General features: G+C 43.7%; 1 protein-coding gene across 1 annotated transcript in view; it reads right to left on the reverse strand.

Moving 5' to 3' along the window:
- TBXAS1 (thromboxane A synthase 1) overlaps positions 1-22,604 on the reverse strand; it is a 390,857-nt gene that overhangs the window by 358,961 nt on the left and 9,292 nt on the right. Inside the window, exon 2 of the mRNA XM_025198922.1 lies at positions 16,698-16,889. Within this exon, the coding sequence (XP_025054707.1) occupies positions 16,698-16,795 (98 nt within the window). The 5' untranslated portion in view covers positions 16,796-16,889. The remainder of the gene's footprint in view (positions 1-16,697; positions 16,890-22,604) is intronic.

Here is a 22,604-nt window from a genome sequence, read left to right on the forward strand (position 1 = left end):
CAGCAAATTTGAATAGGGTGCTTTTTACCCCCTCGTCCAAGTTGCTGATGAAGATGTTGAACAGCACGGGTCCGAGGACCAAGCCCTGGGGGACCCCACTGCCCACATCCCTCCAGGTCGAAAATGACCTGTCCACCACCACTCTCTGGGTGCGGCCCTCCAGCCAGTTAGTGACCCATTTGACTGTGTAGGTGTCAACGCCACAGTCCCCTAGTTTTTTTTAAATGAGAATGGGGTGAGAGACCATGTCGAAGGCCTTCCTAAAGTCCAGAAAGACTACATCCACTGCTGTCCCTGTGTCTAAGGATTTTGTGACCTGGTCATAGAAGGCCACCAGGTTGGTCTGACAGGACCTGCCTCTAATGAACCCATGTTGGATGCCCCTAAGCATAACCTCCCCTGCTGGCCCCTCACGGACATACGCCAGGATAATTCTCTCAAAAAGCTTACCCAGGATCGAGGTAAGACTAACTGGCCTATAGTTTCCTGGGTCCTCCTTCCTCCCTTTTTTGAAAATGGGGACCACATTGGCCCTTTTCCAGTCCTCTGGCACCACACCAGAGCACCACAAGTGCTCGTAAAGCCATGCCAGGGGTCCTGCAATGACCTCTGCTAATTCCCTCAGCACTCTGGGGTGGAGACCATCAGGACGTGCTGATTTAAATACGTCCAGTCCCTCCAGAAGTTCCCTGACTAGATCCCCACTGACCCCAGGCCTGGGTGCGCATCCCCCGGGGCCTGAGGGGGTCCTGGCAGATGGGCTGATCTGGTCTCTGCTCAGGAAAATGGAGGCAAAGAAATTGTTTAAAGAAGTCATTTAAGGCGCATTACGACACCACATTTCCTACAGCGGCTAGAATTAATGCGCAAACACCGACACTACTGAAGCGGTGCAAAAGCATTTAGCCCACTGTAAAGTGTCAGGCAAACACACCTCTTGTTTCATCTACACACAGCCTAAGTCAGGCCTTCAGCCTCCAGAGGGCAGAGTTCTGTTTCACTAAAGAGCACCAGCCACCCACTTCCCCAGGCATCAGTTACTTCTGGCTCCATTTATTTCAGGCAAAAGCAGAATATATTAGAAAAAATACAGGCAAGAAAGCAGAAATAACAAGAGACACGTTAAACACCTGGAAAAGGAGGCTGTTGAATAACATTCCAAGCCAGCCCTGCCTATTAAATACAGAGTAGCCACAAGTTTTTCCTGAATCAGAGAGGTGTTCACTTTCCTACAGCTATGCCTTCCTTTTTCTTAAAGCCAGACCTCTGGGTCTGACATGCTTCCTGAGCAATAATCCCAAAAAATTGTTACAATACCCACAAAAGTTTATGGAAAGATTCAACCATCTAGGACAATGGTGCTCAACCTCTGGCCCACAGAACTGTGGTATCTGACCCACAGAACTTGCCATGGGTCCAGAAATTTGGCAACAAGGGAGGTGGCAGCATTAATTGCTACTCCCCTGCTGCCAAATTTGTGAACCCATGGGGAGCTTCACAGTACAGATAATGTGGCCGTGTGTGCTATATTTGACCAGTGTGCTAGGTCACTCTAAAGCCAAATTATTATTGTGCAGGATCGGGATGGCACACGGCCGCATTCACCCATGCAAGGTCACCCACAAGGACCGACCCCATGCACCAGCCTGGCATGGATCTGGCACACGGACCAACTCCATGCCACTCATCCAGCCTGCAAAGATGGAAGATTAGGCACCACTGATCTAGGACAAGCATTACTAAATATCAAGCAAGTGAAGTCTAATTTGGAATTTCAGTACCAATCTGAAATCTTCCATTTCAAAATCAATCAACATGCAGAAGTACGCTTTCCACTTCTTATCCCAAAACATATACTGAGAACCAATTATCCATTATCTCAGCAAGTCCCTGGCACTTTCTTTTTTTTAATGTCTCCAGCCAGTTGAATAAACAAAATCAGTAACCTTTTTGTAAAACAGTGCAAGGATAGAGTAACATGTTATTATTCATGTTTTAAATTTTTTTTTGTTTTAGAGGAACTAAAAGGAATTAAATATCCACATCCTACTCAAATTCAGTGGACATCTATTGTTCTTAGATTCACTAGAATCAGTTTGGGGTTTCATTCTGGACAACTACAAGTAACAAGCCTTTTCCTTACCAGGGAAGTGCAGAGGTCATCTTTTTTTCATAAGCTCAGTTGAGAGGCAATACCATTCAATTAACTCGTAAATACAGATATGCTGAGTAAAATTAAATGTGTACAGGTTTATTATAATTTTACATACAGTGGGTCTTTAAGGCCAAATGTTAACCACCAAGGTCTCATGTGCTCTCTATACACTTTATAGATCACATAAAGATTATGACAAGAGATCGAAGGAAGACCTGAACATCCCTCTAACCAGAATTTTCTCTCTCACCCATTGCTCCCTACAGGTTTATGTGGCATATTGTGCACCCACTGCCTGTAGCTTCCCTATTCCAAGGTGGCTGTTTTCCCTCTCTCTCACATTTCACACAGTGGATCTCTAAACACAGATCTTTATCTTGTCAAAGTGTTTACAAAGCTCTCAGTATCCTTTGGGATAAGAAGCACCACATACATGCATAATCCAGATCAGATTTATTATTGCTAAATGACATAAACCAGCATTTGCTGCAAGCCCAAAATTCTGCTCATAGCTCAGATCCAATAATATGAATCAACAGGACCTCTAAAGGAATAGCACCAGGGCCTCTAAAGGAATAGATCCAATAATATGCATCAACATGAATCAGTTTCTCCTGGGCCAACTGTGAGCTCCTCCCTTCAAGACTACTTTACTCTGCCTTTTCCCACCACCATCAAACCTTCTGTTGCTGACCAAGAATTATTCTGTCCAAACTCCTCCCAGCCAAGTGTTACATTCACTCAGCTGTCCAGTGTTCCACCTACACACAACCCCTCAATTCCCTCCTCAGTCCTTATTCAGCTTCTTCCCTCAATTTTTCTTCCCCAAGAACACATTTTCCCTCTTCCCTGATGACCTTTTTGTCTAGTTCAGGGCTGTCCAACTTCACAAGAGCCACATGCCCCACAGGCCACACCAGCACAAGCCATGGCACCTTCAAGTTGCAGACCCCATGAAGAACCCGCACTCCCCCCCATAGCATTGTATTATGCACTCACGACTGTTTTCCCACTGCATGCCAGTGATCCTGCCCCAACACCTTGCTATACCACCAACCCAGGCTCACCCTCAGCTCACATGCACTGCCCTGCCCCTGGGACAGGGACAGAAAGGAGGCAGCAGGAGCGGGGAGGAGGAGGAGGAAGCTGGAGACTCCAGCTTCTGTTGTAGACAAAATAATAGGGGCAGCAACAGCTAGACAGGATTTAATTCCCCATGAGCCACCAGTTAGGCAGCCCTGGTTTAGATCACCCATTGCTACCCCTTCCCAGACATCTTCCTCTTCAATACATTTAGGGGGGGAGAGAAAAAGAAATCACCCCCATCTTATCCAGTTAATTTAGCCCTAACAACTCTTTGCCCCCTTTCTGTTTGCTGATTATGTCTCAGACCTCCTCCCTATATTTCTGAATTTTCCAGGGAAATTAGTAGAAGAAGGCCCAAAAGAAGACAACCAAAGTTATTCAATAGGGACAATCCCCCTATTCTGTGGTCTAGATTCTCTTGATTTATTTTTTTTTTGTACTACAGTTTTGAGGTGCTTTGGGATGCTAGATGGGTCATGGAAGATATTGTTGTAGACCCTTTCTGACGAGTTTTCATAACATGATTGCCTACAAAAGCAGTGGTTGGACTTCATGACCCAGGAGACCCTTTACAGTACTATACTCTGCTGCCTTACAGCCTATACAGTTATTTGCATCCACAGAAAGTAAGTTAAGCGCTACCCAATCCCAGTGAAAATGGCACTGCTGAAAATGACAAGAGGGAGCAAGGCAGTGGAGAATCAGGCCCAGAGCATCTTTAAATCATCTACTCAGCTCCTCAGAAATGTAAAACAGGAATAAAAGGAAATACTTCTTCAGAAGACCTACTAGATAAAATGTTTTGAGCTCCTTCTGCTGGCTGTTCATCAGCAGTTACCAAATAGTAGAGCTCATTTCTTCCAGTACCCAAGCCAGCTCATTCATTGGCAGCTGGTTTGGGTATCTGAATACAGTACTATTTTGCAGGGCAACGACATACCCACACGGAGATAAAGTACCACATCCAATGCCACAAACAGGCCAGCAGCAGAGAGAGACAGAACTCATCTCCCTATCTGCCTAGGACTCCACAGATGACATGACGGCAAAGCTTCCTGTAACACAAGTTGAATGGACTTGCCTCTTGCTTCTGCCCAAGCTATCCCAGGTCCAAACCCTACTGCCATCTTTGTATAGTGCAGGATCTTTGCATAGTGCAGGCCTTCAGGAGTTACCTCCCCATCTACCAGCATGAAATACTAGTTTCTGTTAGCTTAAGCCATAGGGGATAGAGCATTGGTAACATTTAACAACTTCACAGCATTTTAATTTATTCCACATTCAATTCATTCTACATATCTTCTTCCAGAGTGGTCCTAAGAACAAAGATGTTCCGGCATTTCACAGAACATCTAAAACAAATCCATTCCTGAAAGACATCTTGGTGCACTATTAACAGCGTGTTCTTTCTGTGTGCTTTTTAACAGGAGGGCTGAATAAGTTAGGTGTGAACCCTGGACCTGATAGTGTTAGGCGGAAATGAACCCTTACAGAAAACACAAGTGCAAGGCCTATACCTCATTTAAGCTTTTCTTCGTGAGCTGGGGTGGCATGAGCACTAAGGCGCACAGCCACTGCCCAGAGGTCACAAGTTCAAGGCCAAAGTTGAAGTGCTCATGGCACAGCCCTGTTCGATTCCAATGAACCTGTGAATTCTGCTAAATACCTTGTCACAAGGACATGGAAAAGGAATGATGCTTCTGAGGCCTTGCACAGTACAGCCTTCATGCTAGTCCTCTGAATTTTACCACTACCAACTAAAAATGAGTGTCTTAAAAGGTAAACCACATTTAAGGGACATACAGATTTATCAGAAATAAAAGGGCCATTATAGCTTAACTTATGAAGATAGTAAAAATATTTTTACTCTGAAGCTGCAAAAGCAATTTTAGGGAACTCCACCCTGCCTCACCCAAAAATAGAGAGAGCTTTGTTTACACCAAAATAGCATAATCAAGGCTGTGACTGAACTTCATACCAGATCTATCTTGTTTTCAGGCCAAAGAGGTATTTAGACATTTGTGGTGTGGCATTTTTCCAAATCATAATGCATTAGCCTACTACTCTGTTCCCTTCCAGGCCATACTGGACCTGCAGAGGAAGCCATGCACTGCATGGCTCCAGCATTAGGTTATATCTGACATGTTAGTGGAAACTCCAGATTTGCTTGATGTAAATGGTATGACACTGACCATGAGAAAAGGGAAGGGTTTTCTGACATCAGTGGAAGATTTGCACTGTTTCCTCTGGAGTCAGGATCCTTCCAACTTCAAACAATGGATCTTGAATATAGGAAATATTTTCCTCCGTTGATGGCCATTCTATCAGGAGTAGGCAACAGGAACACCTGAACACCTCCCCCACCCAGGTCAGATTGGCATGGACCAAAGTTTTTTGGGGGGAGGGGTTGCCTTCCTCTGTAGTATAAACCATAATTCTCTTCCAAGATCATTTGAGCATAGACTAACATAATTTCCCTACCATTATAATAGTGAGGCATTAGCAGTGCCCTCGTCTCTTCTGGTTTTTTCATCTGGGCCATGGTGTAGGTGTTTTCCCTTCATAAGGTGCTTTGTGGTTATACTGTAAGAGGGATCAGAGTGGATGTTGTGGACACATCAGGACAAACAGGGCACTTTTATACATTCTCCGGGGAGGGGTGGGAGGGAGAAGGGGGCGGCATTTTAGAGAGGCTCCAAGAGCCATTCTAATTAAAGTGCTGCAGCATCTCATGTATTAGCTTCCCCGAGCTTCAAAAAGGCAGCAGGATTGCCCGTGGGGGACCCTCCAGTCGGTGGGACTAATTGCAGGGGAGGCACATGCCCGACTAAGGCAGCACCAGTCGTCCATGAGTACCCATAGTATCTGTGAATGCAAAGGACTAGAATCAGTGGGCCAGAAGGACCCTCCTAGTGTTATGTCCCTATCACTGTTGTATGAGGAGGGGAAATGCAGAAAGAGGGAGAGTTGAAGATACAGTTCACTGAAGCACCAGAATGCCAATCTGGTCCCAGTTCAGATACATAAATGCAAGAACGATGGCACCTAACAATAGACTCTCAGTACACTACTGGAATTCCATCTCCTCCAACCTCACGTCTTGTTAGTACCTTAAAGTTCAGATACTTAACTGAACCTCTTGACTCTGAGACTGGCCTGGGAGCCTTAAAAAAGTGTTTCCCCTTGCCAACTTGTGACATTTTCCCCAAGTGATGGGATTTTAGCTGGAGGTTGAATGAATCCGATGATAATATGAGAATCTCCAGAGACTTGGGGGACAGGATTGATTTGGAAGTTGGGGAAGCAAAGTTAATTGCTAGACCAGGAACATAAAGATGTGGGTGTGCAAACTCTTGGACCAGGGGTCAAAAGTAATTTCTCTCAATGAATTTGTGAGAAATGGCAACAATAATCATCTCACCTCTACCCCCACACACACGGATTTGTAAACAGAGTTCAAAACTCAAAACAGAAAAAAGAGATTTTTTTTAAATATTATGCTGGAGGTGACAGGCCTCTGACATTTAATCTTTGGGATTGGCAATATGGCAAATGTAACATGAAATGGCTCAAATCATTTCAACACGTGAAGTTCAAACAGAAACAGACCAATGCAGAGGCATAGGAAAATAAAAGGAAATTATCTTAGGTTTTCAGCTTTTTTGACCTTTGAATACAAATCCTTGTCTGTACAAGTTCTTATTTTCCAAATGAGTTTTGCCAATCCTACTAGCATATAACAAAAGGGAGAGCAAAATATATCATGCATTCATATTTTTGAAGTCTCTACGGTACACCCAATCTGCTGCCTCAGTAGTTAATTAGATATAGTTCAAGAAATAAACTCTATTTCCTTCTTAAATGAGTGTTGCTAAATCATATTTGTCTCAATTTTTTTTGGAACAACAACTATTTTAAGTTAACAATTAAGAAAAACATCCACAAAACCTAAGAGGAGCAGCACAACAGTGTTGCCTCAAAAGATAAACAGAGAGGAAGCAGCTTTCCATTAAAGCATAGTCATTTTCCCTTTGATACTGTGATGTGAGAAGTATTTATTCAGTTGAGAAATAAAGTCTCTCTCCTATTTATCTTAGCTTTTAGTAGCATTTGTAATGTATGTGTTGGGGAGTGGGCAGCAGGATTGCATTAAAAAAGATGGGTAGTTAGACTGCAAGAGTCACCAGTTCCTAATTTCAGATCCTTCTTGAAAAGCAGCAACATATCCCTAAAAATTATACATTTTAAAATGCCAGTGGAAATCACTGATTTGAACGACTAAATGTTCCTGTGTAATTTTTGCCATTTATGCATTGTGATAGTACACGAACCCCTTGCATTCATCTTAGACTACCAAAAAACAAAACAAAACAAAAAAACAAACTCTGATTCCACCATCGGCCAAGGTTTTATAAGAACAAGTATATGGCTTTTTTTTGGCTGCTTTTTTTTTTTTTTTTAAAGGATGCTCTCAGAAAAGCCTCCCTTTCCTGGAAATGAAGATTTTAAAATTTCACAGAAATAATTTTTTAAAAGTTGAAATGTAAAATGTTTGTCTTCCCTTCCCTTCCCCTTTGATTTGCCATGTTTTCTTGACTAATTGCAATTCCTACTACTAAATGCATCTTCACAGCCCTTCAGCCTAATAGCTCCTAAAAGCTATGTGATTATAATATATCTTTGGGTGGGGGGGGGGAAAAAAAGATATATCCTCTTTCTTCCTTCGGGGATGCATCATGTCACTAGCACAAGATGAGTCTCGGTATAGTTCCATGTGACAGATCAGTACTTGGGCTGGCAGAGTAGTCAGTAACTAAATGAGTACAGAGGACAGTTGACAAGTAGGACTTTCAACTGACAGCTGTATACTGGTGGGGCACTGTGCTGAGAGCTGGTACTGCCCCCACTTTGGCTTCATCCAGTAGGTGGCTCTATTGTTCAGGCACCTTCTGCAAACACCAAAGCTTAACAAAACCACCATAAGGCAGTAAAAATATTGAACTTTCTCCAGCCTTTAGGCTGACGGAAGGCAATTAGTTGGGCCTGTAGGCTACATAGGCAGTTCTGGGGAGCTGCCAGGCAGCCACAGCAAGAAGGGCCTGGAAGTGGCAAAGGGGAGGGGATGCTTTTCCTCCACACGGAGGAGCAGCTTCTGCCCGGACCCTGCCGCCATAGGCAACTAGTAGGGGGTGCATGGGGGGGGCGGCATGTGCCCTCCCTGACAAGGCCATCCCCGCTGCCAACACCAGTGTCTGCGGCAGCTTGTCAGCTCCACCTCCAATAGCATCTGAGTGCTCACCAGCTCTGTCCCCGCCTCCTATGCCGCTGGCGGCTTCTGCAGGTGCCCCCCCCAGACTCAGGGGGCACCAGACGCCCATGCCTACCGCTGATCAAAGTAGGCGGGCGAGTCCAAAGCAGGCGCTGGGCGGGCTGGGGTTAGAGCTGTTCATGCAGGTTACAGCTGGTCCGGAGCTGGTTTGCTTCGCCGAGCTGAGTCTGGAGAAGGTGCAGGGCAGGGTGGGCCGGGTTTGGGATGTGTGTGTAGGTCCCTGTCAATACCAAGGGGCTGGGGCCAGTGGCAGCAGCAGCTGGAGTGAGCCGCTCCTGCCTAGAAAGGCAGTCCAGCTGCAGAGCCATCCCAGTCCACAGGCTACATTTTGCAATGGGCATGAAGAAAGAAAGTTCTGCAATCTGAGCCACAAATCCAGGACTTGCATTTCCATCACATTTTATCTAATGATGACCTACCTCTCAACCTTCTCTCTCTCTCCCTCCTTCACAGGCCTGAATAAGCCAGATAATGCTAAGAACTTCCGAACTCTGAGATGAAAAGGTAGACATCCATTATGGAGATGTGGTTTAACGGCAACCTTTGATCCAAACCCAGACCAAAGTATTCTTTCCAACCCAAGGACGGAGAGATGATGAACCCCTTATCTCCTAAACATTCCCATAGCACCAGGCTGTGTTGGGTTAAAACATGTTGTACTACTCTGCATGCTTTCCATCCAAAAGAGCAAACAGTACAACTGCCCTTAGCCTGGTGCTGCAGCCCAGCTAACTAACTCTGCTGGGCGGCTGGCCTAAATAATCCAGGTATAGTGCTGAACTAACATAGCTACACTACATAGTAAGACTGTGCAAAACAGCTATGTTTCAATATGGTTGTGGATTCGGCCATTTTGGAGGGACAGTGATTCATTTTGGTGTTTTGGATCACTGTTCCGTTTCAATTCAGTCAAATCTGTTTCAGAATTTCGACGCCATTTTGGTCATTCGGCCATCGGCTATAATAGAGAATCATTAAAATGCCTATAACCTTGTCATTTCTTGCCGGATTTGGATGAAAATTGCAGGGATGGTAGCCCCTTCTGAGGGCGTGAAGCCTGCCAAGCTTCAAGGGAGATGAGTACAGGGGTTTCTGTGAAACTGCACCTCAAACTGTTCAAAGCAGAACTCATATTACTTGCCGCACACAGATCCGGGAGGGCTGCGGGGCTATGCCAGACTCTTCCCGGGGGACGTGGGCCCCAAGTTCTGCACGTGGGATGACAGCAGGCTGCCATCCCTCCCCCAGAGCACTGGGATTGGATGGGACCTCAGGGACAGATCACAGACACTGGCCAGCTACAGATGGCACTATCAGAGCAGTCCTTCCCCCACCCCCACCCCCTTCTTAGTTTCCGTTTCCCTGCAAGCCTGGCTCCAAACGCCTACATTTTCCAAAATGTTTAGCATGGTTTCATTACGTTTCAGAGCCTTCCGCTTCGTTTTGGATGCCGAAACAGCTCCGAAATGAAACGGCTGCCGAAGTTTCACACAGCCCTAATATATAGTTTCCACTAGTCTCCATGGAACCACCTGCCCTGTGTTCTATATAGCTTCCAGTTTGAGAAGCATAGAGCCAGCTCTGGTAGCTTTGCATGGCGCTGCCTATTAAATAAATTAGGAATGTTTTTTTTTCCCCCTGTGTATAGGCTGTAAGCTCTTTAGGGCAGGAGTTGTTTTTTTTTTTTTTTTTTTATGTGCATGGACAGTACCTATTCAAACGGGTTGCAAGTCTCTAATCAAGGCCCTACCCATCATAGTACAAAGGGACAACTTTAAAAAGAGAGAATTGACATCTTCTGAATGTTTTGCCTTTGAAGTACCAGGCAATGACATCATACGTGCCTATTTCGCACTGCATGAAAGTATGTAATTAGGAATGTGCCCTACACATACACAAAACACCTCCCTTTCAACTTCCAAGTTTCTATAAAAATCAGGTTTGTTTAGACAAGTGGTTGAAAATCCAGTTTGAACACAGTCATCTGAATGCTGTGACAGCTTCTTCATAATGCAAGGCTTATGGTACATTAAACTTTAAAGGAAGATAAGTTTGCACTTTCATTTTATCAACAGTTTCACAGACAGCAAAAGGAAAGCCACAAAACAATGTCTGCACCTATAGCCAGGCACAGCGGACCCAACTCAGCATGTGGTTACAATGAAAGTGAATAATACTTTACACTAAACTACAGCATCCTCCAGTGGAGGATATTGAAGGGCTTTGCAAATATTAATTAAGCTCCTAATCCCCTCAGAGCATTTTGCAGGTAAGAAAAATTAAAATACAAAAAGGTTAAGTCAACAGAATGCAGGTCCTCCAGACAAGTCTGCTTAGAAAGCAGCTTTCTCTAATCATTTTTCATGAAAGCACTTTGGTTCTCATGAAGAAGAATAAGAAAGAGGGCAATAGGACACACTTCATGAGAATTCGGTTGACTCTGAGTTCAGTTGAAAAACTAGGCTGGTGAATGTCACAATGTGTTACACTCCTTTGAAAACATGGTCAAGTTAGTCCTTCCAGTATTGAATAATGTTGTAAAGATTTGTTTTTTGATGCAACAAACAAGGTTGCTAAATGAAGGACAAAAATGTGAATCAACAGTGTTGAATTTATAATGCCCATTGTATATTTAAAACATTATAAAACAAAAGGGTAGGTGTTACAAAGATCCTGACAAAGTTTTCTCAGGCATGCACGGACACCCGAGTTGTGCTCTAGGAAACAAAAAAAAATTATAAAACAAACTAATGTACTAAAAGTGGAGGGAATAGAACTTTTTGGAAGCCCACTACCTGACCAAGTTAATTTAAGTTTCTTCAGAAGTTCCCCTCACCTACAGTTATTTCCATGCAGCTGTAGTTGCAGCAGGCATCACTGGACACTGATGAGATGGTCAGACTTTCTATATTCTGAACTCTCTCTCCTGTGTGCTGATTGGAGGCTTACTCTAATTCTCTTCTGGTTCTGACTTCCTCACCATCAATTAATTTCTGCATGACTTCACTTGTCCTCCATACCCACCCCAATGGGGGGCATAAAGGACCGTTGCGGGGGGGCACAGTGCAGGGAGGCGTGAGCAAGAAGTTTGCATGGTTTGCAAGAAGCCAGTGCCATTGCAGACTCACAGGGGGATGTGGAGGCAGGCTCTGCCAGCAGGCTGCTGAGCCTGCGGGAGCCTGGCATGACAGACACACAGCCTAGAGCCTCAGTGGGGCCAAGGCAGGAGGAGCAGGAGCTGCGGCAGCTGGAGCCCACCCTGCTGAGCTGAGCCATGGCAGCTGCTAGGATGAGAGGTGCCTTGTGCCTGGCTGCATTGCTCCTCTGGGGTGAGGGAGGGAGTGTGAAAAAAACTGCAACTCAAAGGAGAGCTCAGCTGAAAAAAAAGTTTGAAAACTGCTGCTCTAAAATCATAAGAAATCCCCATTTGTACTAGCATTTTAAAATGCATTTAAGATGCATTTTAAATAATTTCTTGCATACAGGATTTCAGTGCTATAAACTATAAAAAGAAGGGTCTAGGTTGAAGGAGGTTAATAGGCTCCATACAACAGCAGGAACCACTTTAGTTCTTATGGCAGCAGACATGTTTCAACCCCTTATCCCGTAGTTTGAGCTAACGCATTTTATTGCTCTAAATATCAAATGCATCTGAGCAGATTAGCCAATTAGGTGAACTTTTACCATATAGCCCAGAAATGTTGCCCAACATACTTCTACCGGAAATTTGAGAAACATACCACCTTCTCATTGAAAAACAGGGACCTCCAGTCATGTGTATCTTTATTTCTCCAACCATAATTTTAGAGGTGCACCGATATATCGGTCTGCATTGTATCAGCACTGATGAAAGGAAAATCGACAATATCAGCAATCGGCTTTATTCAGCTGATGTGGCCGAAAATATTGCCAATAAATGCCACATGCATGTGTGCAGCCACAGCATGAACATGACCAGGAATGCAGCTTGGAAAGCAGCATCCAGCCGGTAAGTCTGTGGGGAGAAGGGGCATGGAGGGGGCAGATTGAGGCCCCCATGGTGAGGGAACAAGCAGGGCTGGGGCTGGGGCAGGCACTGCCCAGCCAGAGTGGGGTATGGGATGGAGCTGTGGGAGGCTCATCCAGGGGGCAAGGGGGCTTGGTGGGGGTGGCTTCCGCCATTGTATGCACCCCCAATGGAGGCATGGGGGAATGTGCCCCCCAGATCTATGCAATTACATTGAATGTAATCACTAATATATCTATATCTATCCATCTACACACACGCATATATGTATACATACACATACACCCCCCCTGTACACCCACCCACACACCCTGTATTTACCTGAATATAAGACTACCCTGATTATAAGACGATCCCCCAATGATTAGGCTCTATGGAAAATTTATCACTTTGTTAGTTTTACAGGTTTTGAATCTACTTATTGGAGGTTTGCCTTGAATTTGTCCCCCTTTCACTGCTACAGCAAGCAAAGTAAATCTGGGGCTCAGGTAGCCCCCTAGCTTTCTGCCCCCCACCCAAACTTCTTTCTCCTGCAGTCCCTTCCCCTCTTCCTTACAGTTAGACTAGGCTCTCCCCGAGTACACAGAAGCGAGATACAAATTTCTGAACACTGACCTAGAATAAACATCCCCATAGTAACTTGCGTATAAGGAAGTTACTACAGGTACCCGTAGACTTAGTTCATCCAGAACTGATGAAGTTTACCTCTTTTGAAACTGCTGTAAGGTAGCACCAGTACTTCATAAACACACTTTTAGACAACACTTTTGTACCTACTTATATAGAATAGAAACCATGCATGGCATTAGTCCAAAGCCAAAAGGCTCATGATTTACCACATAGTTCACTTAGCTAGGCCCTAGCAGAGTCAACAGTGTTTCAACCTATGGTGACTTCACAGTGATGTTTGCTAGACATTTAAGGTTGATTAAAAACAGGACTCATTGGAAATGGGAAAGAAAGGTGCGGCTCATCTGTGGGGCTGAAGACAAAGTTGAAATGTATTCAATGTCACGGGTCACCATGACATCAAAGAGTCAGCACTGAGGAGTACTGTGCTCAATAAGCATTACCATATATTTTATTCATATGAATTGCACTAACCTATTCTCATGGTAGGTTCCCATCAGTATGTTTGACTCATGTAGGCCATTTGTTTTATAATCATGCTCAGCATTGGCTACATTTGATCAGTCTCATAGCAGGTCTCCATTGCTGAGACCATGCTGATTTTGGCAGCAGTTTAGTCATTAAAAATGTATTTTATGAGGTTTCCTTATATGCAAGTGTATAACAAGGGGCTTCCCCCTTCACCATGTTGATTGGGGAGGGGAAACCTCATCTTATATTCAAGTAAATACAGTAGTTAAAGCTCAAAAATTCTTTCCTTTTTAAAAAAAGCTTAGTCTCTTCCACACGCGGATTCTTCCTTAAGTCATCCCTGTTTTCAAGAGTGGGAATGAATCCTGCAATGGATGCTTGGCCTCTAAACAAGGGCAATTTTCTGGGCCTCCATTTACAATTTTTTAAGCCTTTCTTTGGCTTTAAACAGTACTGATTACACTTTTAAAGCACATGTACAACAAAGGTAAATGACACCTGAAAGATGAGGGTACAGACACTGGGTCAAAACCACAACTGGCAAAACAGGCACAACTCTTAACTCCATTAGGTCCACATAGCATGCTTGCTTACAGGGGTAGATTAACACACGGGCTCAGGGGCTCCTGCCAATCACAGGCCCCCTGGGAAAAATTCAGAGGTCAGGCTAACTGTACGTGCCAGGGATGAGTCATGACCGGCTGTCTTCCTGCAGGCACCGCAGTGCTGGAGGACACCAGACACCAGGCCAAAGCCAAGGCAGAGCTGACGTGCGGGGACTGGTAAGGTCCCACCCTGGGCTGCGGGCAGCGCTACGGGAAGTGGCGTGGGAAGAGCTGGTTGCATCTCAGACGTGTGGTCAGGGGCTTTGTGGTGCTGCCCTTGGCAGTCCTTCAGCTGGAGCAGCAGTTCTGTGGGGGCAGCCTCCTTGCCTCATGCAGGGTGCTCACAGCCACGCACTGTCTGCAGCACCAATAAGTCTCTGCAGGCTAGAAGGTTCAACTCTATGGGCTGGGCTGGGGCAGGGCTGGGCAGGGAGCCAGCAGCCCCCGGCAGTGATTGCCCATGCCCAACAGGCCCAATGTCTCTGTGGCTGGGGTCAGGCTCAGCCTGACCTGCTACAGCACTGACACCCGCGGAGCTGCAGGTGGAGAGCTACGCGCTCCACCAACTACTCCCAGGCCACCAAGCATCATGACATTAGTGAGAGCCCAGCCCAGCCACGGCTACAGGGACCCTCCCTCTCCCCCCAGCAAAACAGGACATCCCCCATGCCTCCCCTTGATACATTCATGCTTATAATGGGGCGTTGGGGGCCTCCAATTTTCTGTTTGCCCACAGCTCCAATAAATCTTAATCCACCACTGCTGCTCTCAAGGGTGAATTTTTGCCCAACACTAATGCAGTGATTTTCAAACAGGGTGCTGTGGTTAGGTGTGCAAATACGATCTGGCATAGCATTTTCCAAGGGGTGCCCCGGTCTAAAAACGTTGAAAACCACTGCTTTAGCGTCTTAACTCAAATTTGAAAAAAAATTATTTTTGATTCAACAAAAGCAGGACCTCTCAAGCACGTACAATATTTGGACAACAGATTTACCCATTTAAAAGGTACGATACAAGGTTAGGAAGTTTCAGAAGATAGCTATAATTGGGCTTTTCCTACATCACTGAAGCTCTCCAGCCCCTTTTTTCTGGCTCACTGAAACATGTCACCATCCCTCCCTCCCCACCACCCACTTAACGAGACTCATGGAATAGAGCATGGTTTAAAAACAGCACAAACTCATTTTTATGCCCCAGTCTTTCTTATACTCCTTATTCAGGTAAACGCCTAATGAAGTAACAGGAGTTTCACATTGTAATGATTATGTGCCAGACGGTGACTTTTAAACCACAGTCCACATTGAACAACAGGATAGCCGGCAGCAAGATTTCCCTTGGGGGAAACACACTAAGTCAGTCTTTTATTTGTCTTTTTTGTTGTTGTTGTTGTTAAGGAGGTTTGGGTCAACTCTTAAAAACTACAGCACCAACATCCCTGCTTAATGTATACTACAAAGTCTCCAGGGACCTGCTTTGACTGTCCTGGAGTCAACAAATAAAAACTGGATGATGCCTCCAGAGATTGTAAAACAGAGGAATGTGCAAGGAAGTACAAAAGGAAGAGCATCTCATGTACACAACTGGAGTAATGCCTATAATAAGACTATGGTGTTCTTATTGCATTCTTTTCCATCCAACTTCCATATCCTTATTAACTACAGTTTAGGATTTCTTTTAATTGTCGTTTAGTCTCTTCCTGGGATTGGGAATGTCTGATGGTGAGGCAGGAAGATTTAAGGAATGGCCCTAGCAAAACCAGAGCAGAGATGAGAACTAAATTATCCTCCCTTAGATTATTCTGTTACCAAAAATGCATCCGGCCAAGACTCTCTTTGAACCCAGATCACTACTTCCTCATAAGCCTCCCTATTTCATACAATGTTTATTTTTACATCTATCACCATTTTAGCATGTACGCAAGCACTCGGTATGGGAAGAAACAAAATTAAATTAAGGAACTCAAGCAGTGTGTATATAATGCGACTAAGTCTGACCTGAAGAGCCAAGTAAAGGGTACACACAGTTGCAAGTACAGTCAAAAGCAGGTCTAACAAGACTGCCACCAACACTAATTCTTTTCTTTTGAAGTCTGATAATTTAATACTTTTATATCCCATGAAAAAATCTCAAGTGATCAACAGATACTTGATAGGGTTCTATAGCGTTACCTGAAAAACCTACAAATTTTAGTAGGGCTCCCTCCCATCTCCAGCTCTCTTGCAAAAATCAATAGCAAGGACAATTCTTTGAAGTAAAATGGCTTTCTAATCTTTGTATCTGCCTCCACCTCCCCACCACTTTTTTTTGTCAAAAGTGAACAGGGAGGTAATTTAGTTGTGATAAGGACAGTAGAGGTCAGATTTTGCTGGCTTTGAGTACTGCATGTGTCTCATGTTAGCAAAAAAGTACACTTACCAATACAGTAGGACTAGGAAGCCCGCCAGCAGAGCCACAGTTACTGCTGTACCATTCATTTCTATGAAGGCAAATTTCAGTAGATCTGCAAGCTCCATTTTCCTTAACTGCAATGTTGGCCTTGAGAGCGCGTGTTGGAGGAGGAAGTCTCCTGAACGACAGATAAAACCTTCCAGTTACATGAACAATAATCTGCAAGGAAACAGGAACCAAGAGAGTGAAGTACGTCAAGTCACATCCAGTCCCAAATGTAAACTTTTCCTGCTTTCTGACTGCAACCTCAGAAAGGCAGAAGTTAAGAGTTTCATGAGTAACAAAATGAAGCAACCTTTTTGTTGTTGTTGTGGATGACTGTCTCAAGCAGTAACTATAAATATTTATTGAAGAGACATCAGAGCTAGCCCAAAAGCTTGCAGGATGGGGGGGGGGGGGGGGGGGGGGGGCGCGGAGAGGGGTAATCCCACACACACACTCAGTGATGCCCCTATACAAACAAAGTTTGCAGTAGAAATGTTTCTTTTAAAATAAAAATTATTTGGGATAGATGATGATAAATGGAAAATTTACTCAATTTAAGGTAACAAGCTTTCCATAGGGACAGCCAAAGCGCAAGCTTCCTCCCCAGCCTCCTACTAATACACTTTAACCCCACCTGGACTGACAACCCAAGTGTATATTCTGTCCATAACAGCTCCAGTTATATGGAGACCAGGGTTGGAGCTCATGTATTTCAATAAGTTGGTCTCAACTGTCAATATTATTACATACAAGAGGCAAGAATTTTTGCAGACAATCTCTTTTACTGGGCCAACTGCGTGATTGGGGTAAGCTTAGATAAGCTGTTGACACACTGCTGCTTACAAAACAAAGTCTACAACCTAAACTATTCTGCATATGCTTCTCTCCCAGAGACCCAAGGAAGGGTACTGCAATAGACTTGGACAAGCTTTCAGGTATCCCAACCATGCAGTGAGTCCAAGAAAAGTTATCACCCACAAAAATTCTTGCCTCTCACATATTTTCTGCACCATTGTGGCTACAATGTCACTTCAATGCTACCAAAACATTATTACATACATGTTATCAAAGTCCAAGGATACAAGCCATAGTCCCATAAGCAACTTCCAAGTGAAAGCCTCTTCTCCGCTTCCTTTAAGAGTCCCAATCCCTGGGCCAAGGGAATATATTTTGTTATAGATTACATACAAAACAGAAGGGGAAAACACCCAAACGTTCAAATAGGTTGTGTGCAACATTTGTGTAAATTATGTAAATTAAAACAGGCCAAGAAAACAGGGCTCAGGAATTGTATGGTAACCTTGAAAAAAAGAGACATTCCACACATCTGAGTCCCATAACACACAAGATGAAATATAGTTTCTTTTTATATAGCCCCCTGAGATAATAGCTTAAATTTAACGTGCAAGGCTTCTCCAATATCACTGTATTACATTTCCTCCTCTTATCAGAAAAGTTAATAATATAGGTATCAGAAAAGTAAAATCTCTAACACAATGGAGTTTAATTTTAAGAAGATTTGGCTCTACTATAACCGAATCATTGCTATTTTAGGTCTCGGTGCTTCACAACTGCATTAATTCCTTTCCAGCCCGAGCTCCTTATAGAATAAGTAAAAGGTGTTAACTAGCTCATTGGCTCCATAGAGTAGCACGATGGCTCACAGAAAACCTTGCTTATTGTATTAATAATACCATTGCTTCCAGATGCTATTCTGGGTCAATAATAGCTCCGCTGGCTTGCTACTGCCAAGTTCTCCAAGAACAATTGCATCAGGATTCAAGACTAGAGACGTAAAGAATTAATCAGCAGGCACAAGCCGATACCAAACAGCAATTGATCCCCACTGGGCCTTAGTTTATATGGAATATTCCGTTTCTTAAAAGCCTTTCTGAAAGGAGAGTGATCCATCACAAATCTAAAGAGCAAGAAATGTTATATTTTGATTTCACTACAATTTCTTTTCTCTGATTTAAAACAAATGTATATATCTGCATGTAGTGGGTCTGCTCCTCCCCCCTAGAATGGCAAAACTCCCACTGAATTCAGTGAATACAGAATTGGACCCAGATCGTGCTGGATTATTTTTAGAAGCACATTAGGACTTTCCCTGATCATGCTGGGAGGTGGGTGGTATGTATAGTTCTTGAAAACACATGGATAATGAAGGAAAATGGGTTTTCACATCAGCATCCAATTTGGGACAGAATGCACAATCAAATGCAGTTTTATTTTTTTTTGCTGGGAAACATTTTTAACATTTGCACCTGTCGCTTGCTGAAAATGTAACCTTAGCATTTTTCACCCCTAAAGAGGAAACACATGCACAATTCTTATATCTGCCTGGAACAACTCACAAATCCATATGCTACAATGCATTTACAAACAATGCAAAGTAAAGTCTGTCAATTCCTGCCAAAAATGTGATCTCAAAGCTGTACCTGATACCTTATGAAAAAGTTTGAGAAATTGAGTGAAATATGCCATTTTATTTTAATTGTCTTCCCTTTCCCTTGGTTATGATTGCTTCCATGAGAATAGGGAAAATGTTTTTCATTTGAACTCTGTTATTGGGGGCCACCAGAACTGGCTGGTCTGAATACTACCATGCAACTAGTGAGTGACTTCATAGAGAAGCAAGCTCTTCACTAAGCCAAATGATCAAGGAGGATGAATAGATAGAGGCAGGGAGAAACACTCTCCTGTCAGACTGCAGGAGAATCAGGTAACTGAACTGTCTGTGGCTGCTTATTCCTTCATTCAAGTTCCAGCTGAAACATACATCCACATGGCTAATAATTCATTGACATTTATACTCTGGTTACCACCAACCAATTATCTTTTACCTCCAATTCCCCTCCATAGCAGGGAAAGTTTATAGAGCTCCAATCTGTTCCATGCACTCATGCTAAAGCTCCTCATATTTTATCCCCTCACGCACTAATTATCGAACAGAATCACATGGGCTCCACTGCAGCTGGCATCCAGTAAAAAGTAGAGAAAAGAGCTGGATCTGGCCCAGAGTGCAAAGTGGTTGCAGTCCTATGGAGTAAGCACCCAGTTTGCATGCGAAGTATTCACAAGAGCAAAGCAGGAACAAGGAACAAACTGCAACATAAATGTGAGACGTTATTTCTCAGCTAAATTTAAAAAAAAAAAGTCAATTTAAGTTTTCAAGGAAGTGTTAACATCTTGCCTACCATGGCCCAAGAGTAGTTTTTAAACCCTGTTGCAAGAAAAATAGTTTCTAAATTGAAGTGCAGTAGATATCTAACACAAGGGCTGATCTGGATTACTGTTAGTTGCATGGAGAGGGCATGACTATAATGCCTTTTGAGAGCACACTTGCTTGACATGCACCACAGGGCTGCACTGGATGGAACAAGCACTCCAAGACAGGTTTTTGGCACACAAGACGTATGACCTTAACATCAGGTACATTCATAGGAAGATCTAGAATTTTGAGAAGGGGGAAGGGGGTGGGGTACAGATGGCATGGTGCATCACCACACAAAACAGCACATATTTTTCTCTAGTTAAACATAAACTAGAATCTTCATGAATATGCTAGGGGCCGGTGGCTGTATTACACAGTTTGACCGAGACAAAAAACAAATATAACTCCATTGGAATCAGTTAAAAACAATCTGCAAAGCTGTGAAATAGGAGCTTCATTACCAGGAGCAGCTAACAGAAGAATTGCAGAACAAAAGATAGCTTGATTGGTGGAACATCAAGACTATCCAAAGGAAGAGAGGGCTGTTAACACCTGTGGAATGAAGAGCCTAGAAAGGATCCAGTAGCTTACAATGAGCCTGGAAGTCAATGGACTCCTTCAGCACTGCCAGACCAGATATGCTGCACCACTGCCATGCAGCTGGTTTTAAACTTTGGGTGAAGCAGCAATCAAAGAAAGTGTACCAGTGTACCTTCCCTGGATCCACATTGGCTACATTACTTTTCTGGGGATGTAGCATACAGAGAATGGATATGCCACACACTGCTGCACTACTTCCTAGCAAAGTCCTCTGACAGTGCAGGTATGTCCAGAGGATTGTTTCATTATTACAAATAATCCCTCTACTTTTATCACTAAGGTGCACAGAATACTCTAGGAGTAGCACAGGCATAGACATCTGTTTCATATAATTTAATTACCTGCTATCATTTGTTCGAGACTGACCAATCAAGCGAGTCAAATGATTCCTAGAGCTACATGAAGAACTACTAAACCAGGACAGAAATATCAAGGAGCGTGAAGAGACTTCACATAAAGATTATGTCCTTACTTCGAAACAGGCATTTCTAGAGGCTGGAGATACTTAATCAGAAGTACCAGGCATCATGCAAAGTTCTTAAAGCAAAAGAATATCATTGTCAAGGAATCACCTGAATGAACACCATATCTAAAAGCAAGTCAGTACAACCATGAAGTTAAGCAGAAAAACCCATTTCCAACAGATTCACATGCTGTTTACCTAAGAACTTGGCTATATTAACCGAAATGCTTCTCAGAAGTGCCATGCTTGAGTTAAAGTCATCTGAATGACTAGCCTGTATGATGTGCACTTGTACTTCACTAACAAATTTAGTCTTAGTTGACTAGAAATTACACTGAAACACAAACTCAGTTAATATCTTGGAGGCTGAAATAAATCATTACAAATAGTATAACAAGCAGCTGTGCTTCACTGGAGCAGCTAGCTGTAAGAAATCCTGAGTGTTTCAAGGAGTTAGTCTAGAAACTGCCCACATTTTGTATCCGAGAGAAATGAGTGTTTCTTAGACAAAAAAACCCCAAGAGTTAAAAGCTTTAAGTTGGCTTGTAGGCTAAAGGTTTTACTGCTATCTGAACCTGTGGGGACTGAGGTAAGATTTTTCAGTACTGGTGAAATTCCAGAGAAGGTAGAATAGCTTCCAAATAACTATGCATTTGAATTTAATGTGATAGATCTGTGCATGGATACATATTTTTAGCAAGATATTTTAAATGAAACTGACATTTAAAGTAAATTGCCTAAACATCCCACTTCAGAATTGTTGGTTGACCTGACAGAACTAGTATCATCATTCTATCAGCATATAAGCTTGATTGGAGATAAATAAGGATTTATTTGAGGGATAGTTCCATGTTATCAACCACCCTCCCCCCACAAAAAACAAACAAACCCCACCTGTCCAATTTACTCCCAGAACGAGAACAAGTTTGTCTTTATTACAATATTGTAATAAGACATTAACAAAATATAATTTTCCATATTAGGTTGACTTTTTGGCATCTTTGTTTGCTTTAAAGATGTTATTTTAGCTAATAACACCCAAATGTATTGTTCTTCAGTATGAAATCTGCAACACAGATTCAAAGAACAGGGATAAAAATGTATAGAGGCACCCACTTAAATAACATGTTTGAATGAGGGCTAACAGATATACAACCTATGCTTGAGCATATGCACCCACCCCATAGCACCAGACAGATCTTGCCCTTTACCTCTGCTCACTTGGGGTGCTGACACATGTGCAGGGCCACGCTCTAACTCATGGCACTTTACATAAAGCACCATGAGTTAGAGCACTCTCTCCAATCCAACAGATGTCTGCCTGTTGGGTCAGGGAGTTGGGTGGGAATTGAGCCTGCCTGCAGGCGAGCAGCCAGGCAAGGACTGGCCCCTCTCCCCAGCTTCCCTTCCTCCCCCCACCAGCTCAGGGGCTGTCAGCAGAAAGAGATGGAGAGGGAAGCCAGCAGCAGTAAGCTGCAGACAGGGTATGCCCTGCCTGAGCAGAAGGGAGGGGGACGGCAGTAGGGGCACTCCGATCCACTGACACCCCCTCCAGCTCAGCCCAGACAAGCCCCAAGTGGCAGCTTGCTGCTGCTGGCTTCCCCCTCCC

Source organism: Alligator sinensis, unplaced genomic scaffold, assembly GCF_000455745.1.
Source record: "Alligator sinensis unplaced genomic scaffold, ASM45574v1 scaffold74_2, whole genome shotgun sequence".
NCBI classification, from domain to species: domain Eukaryota; kingdom Metazoa; phylum Chordata; order Crocodylia; family Alligatoridae; genus Alligator; species Alligator sinensis.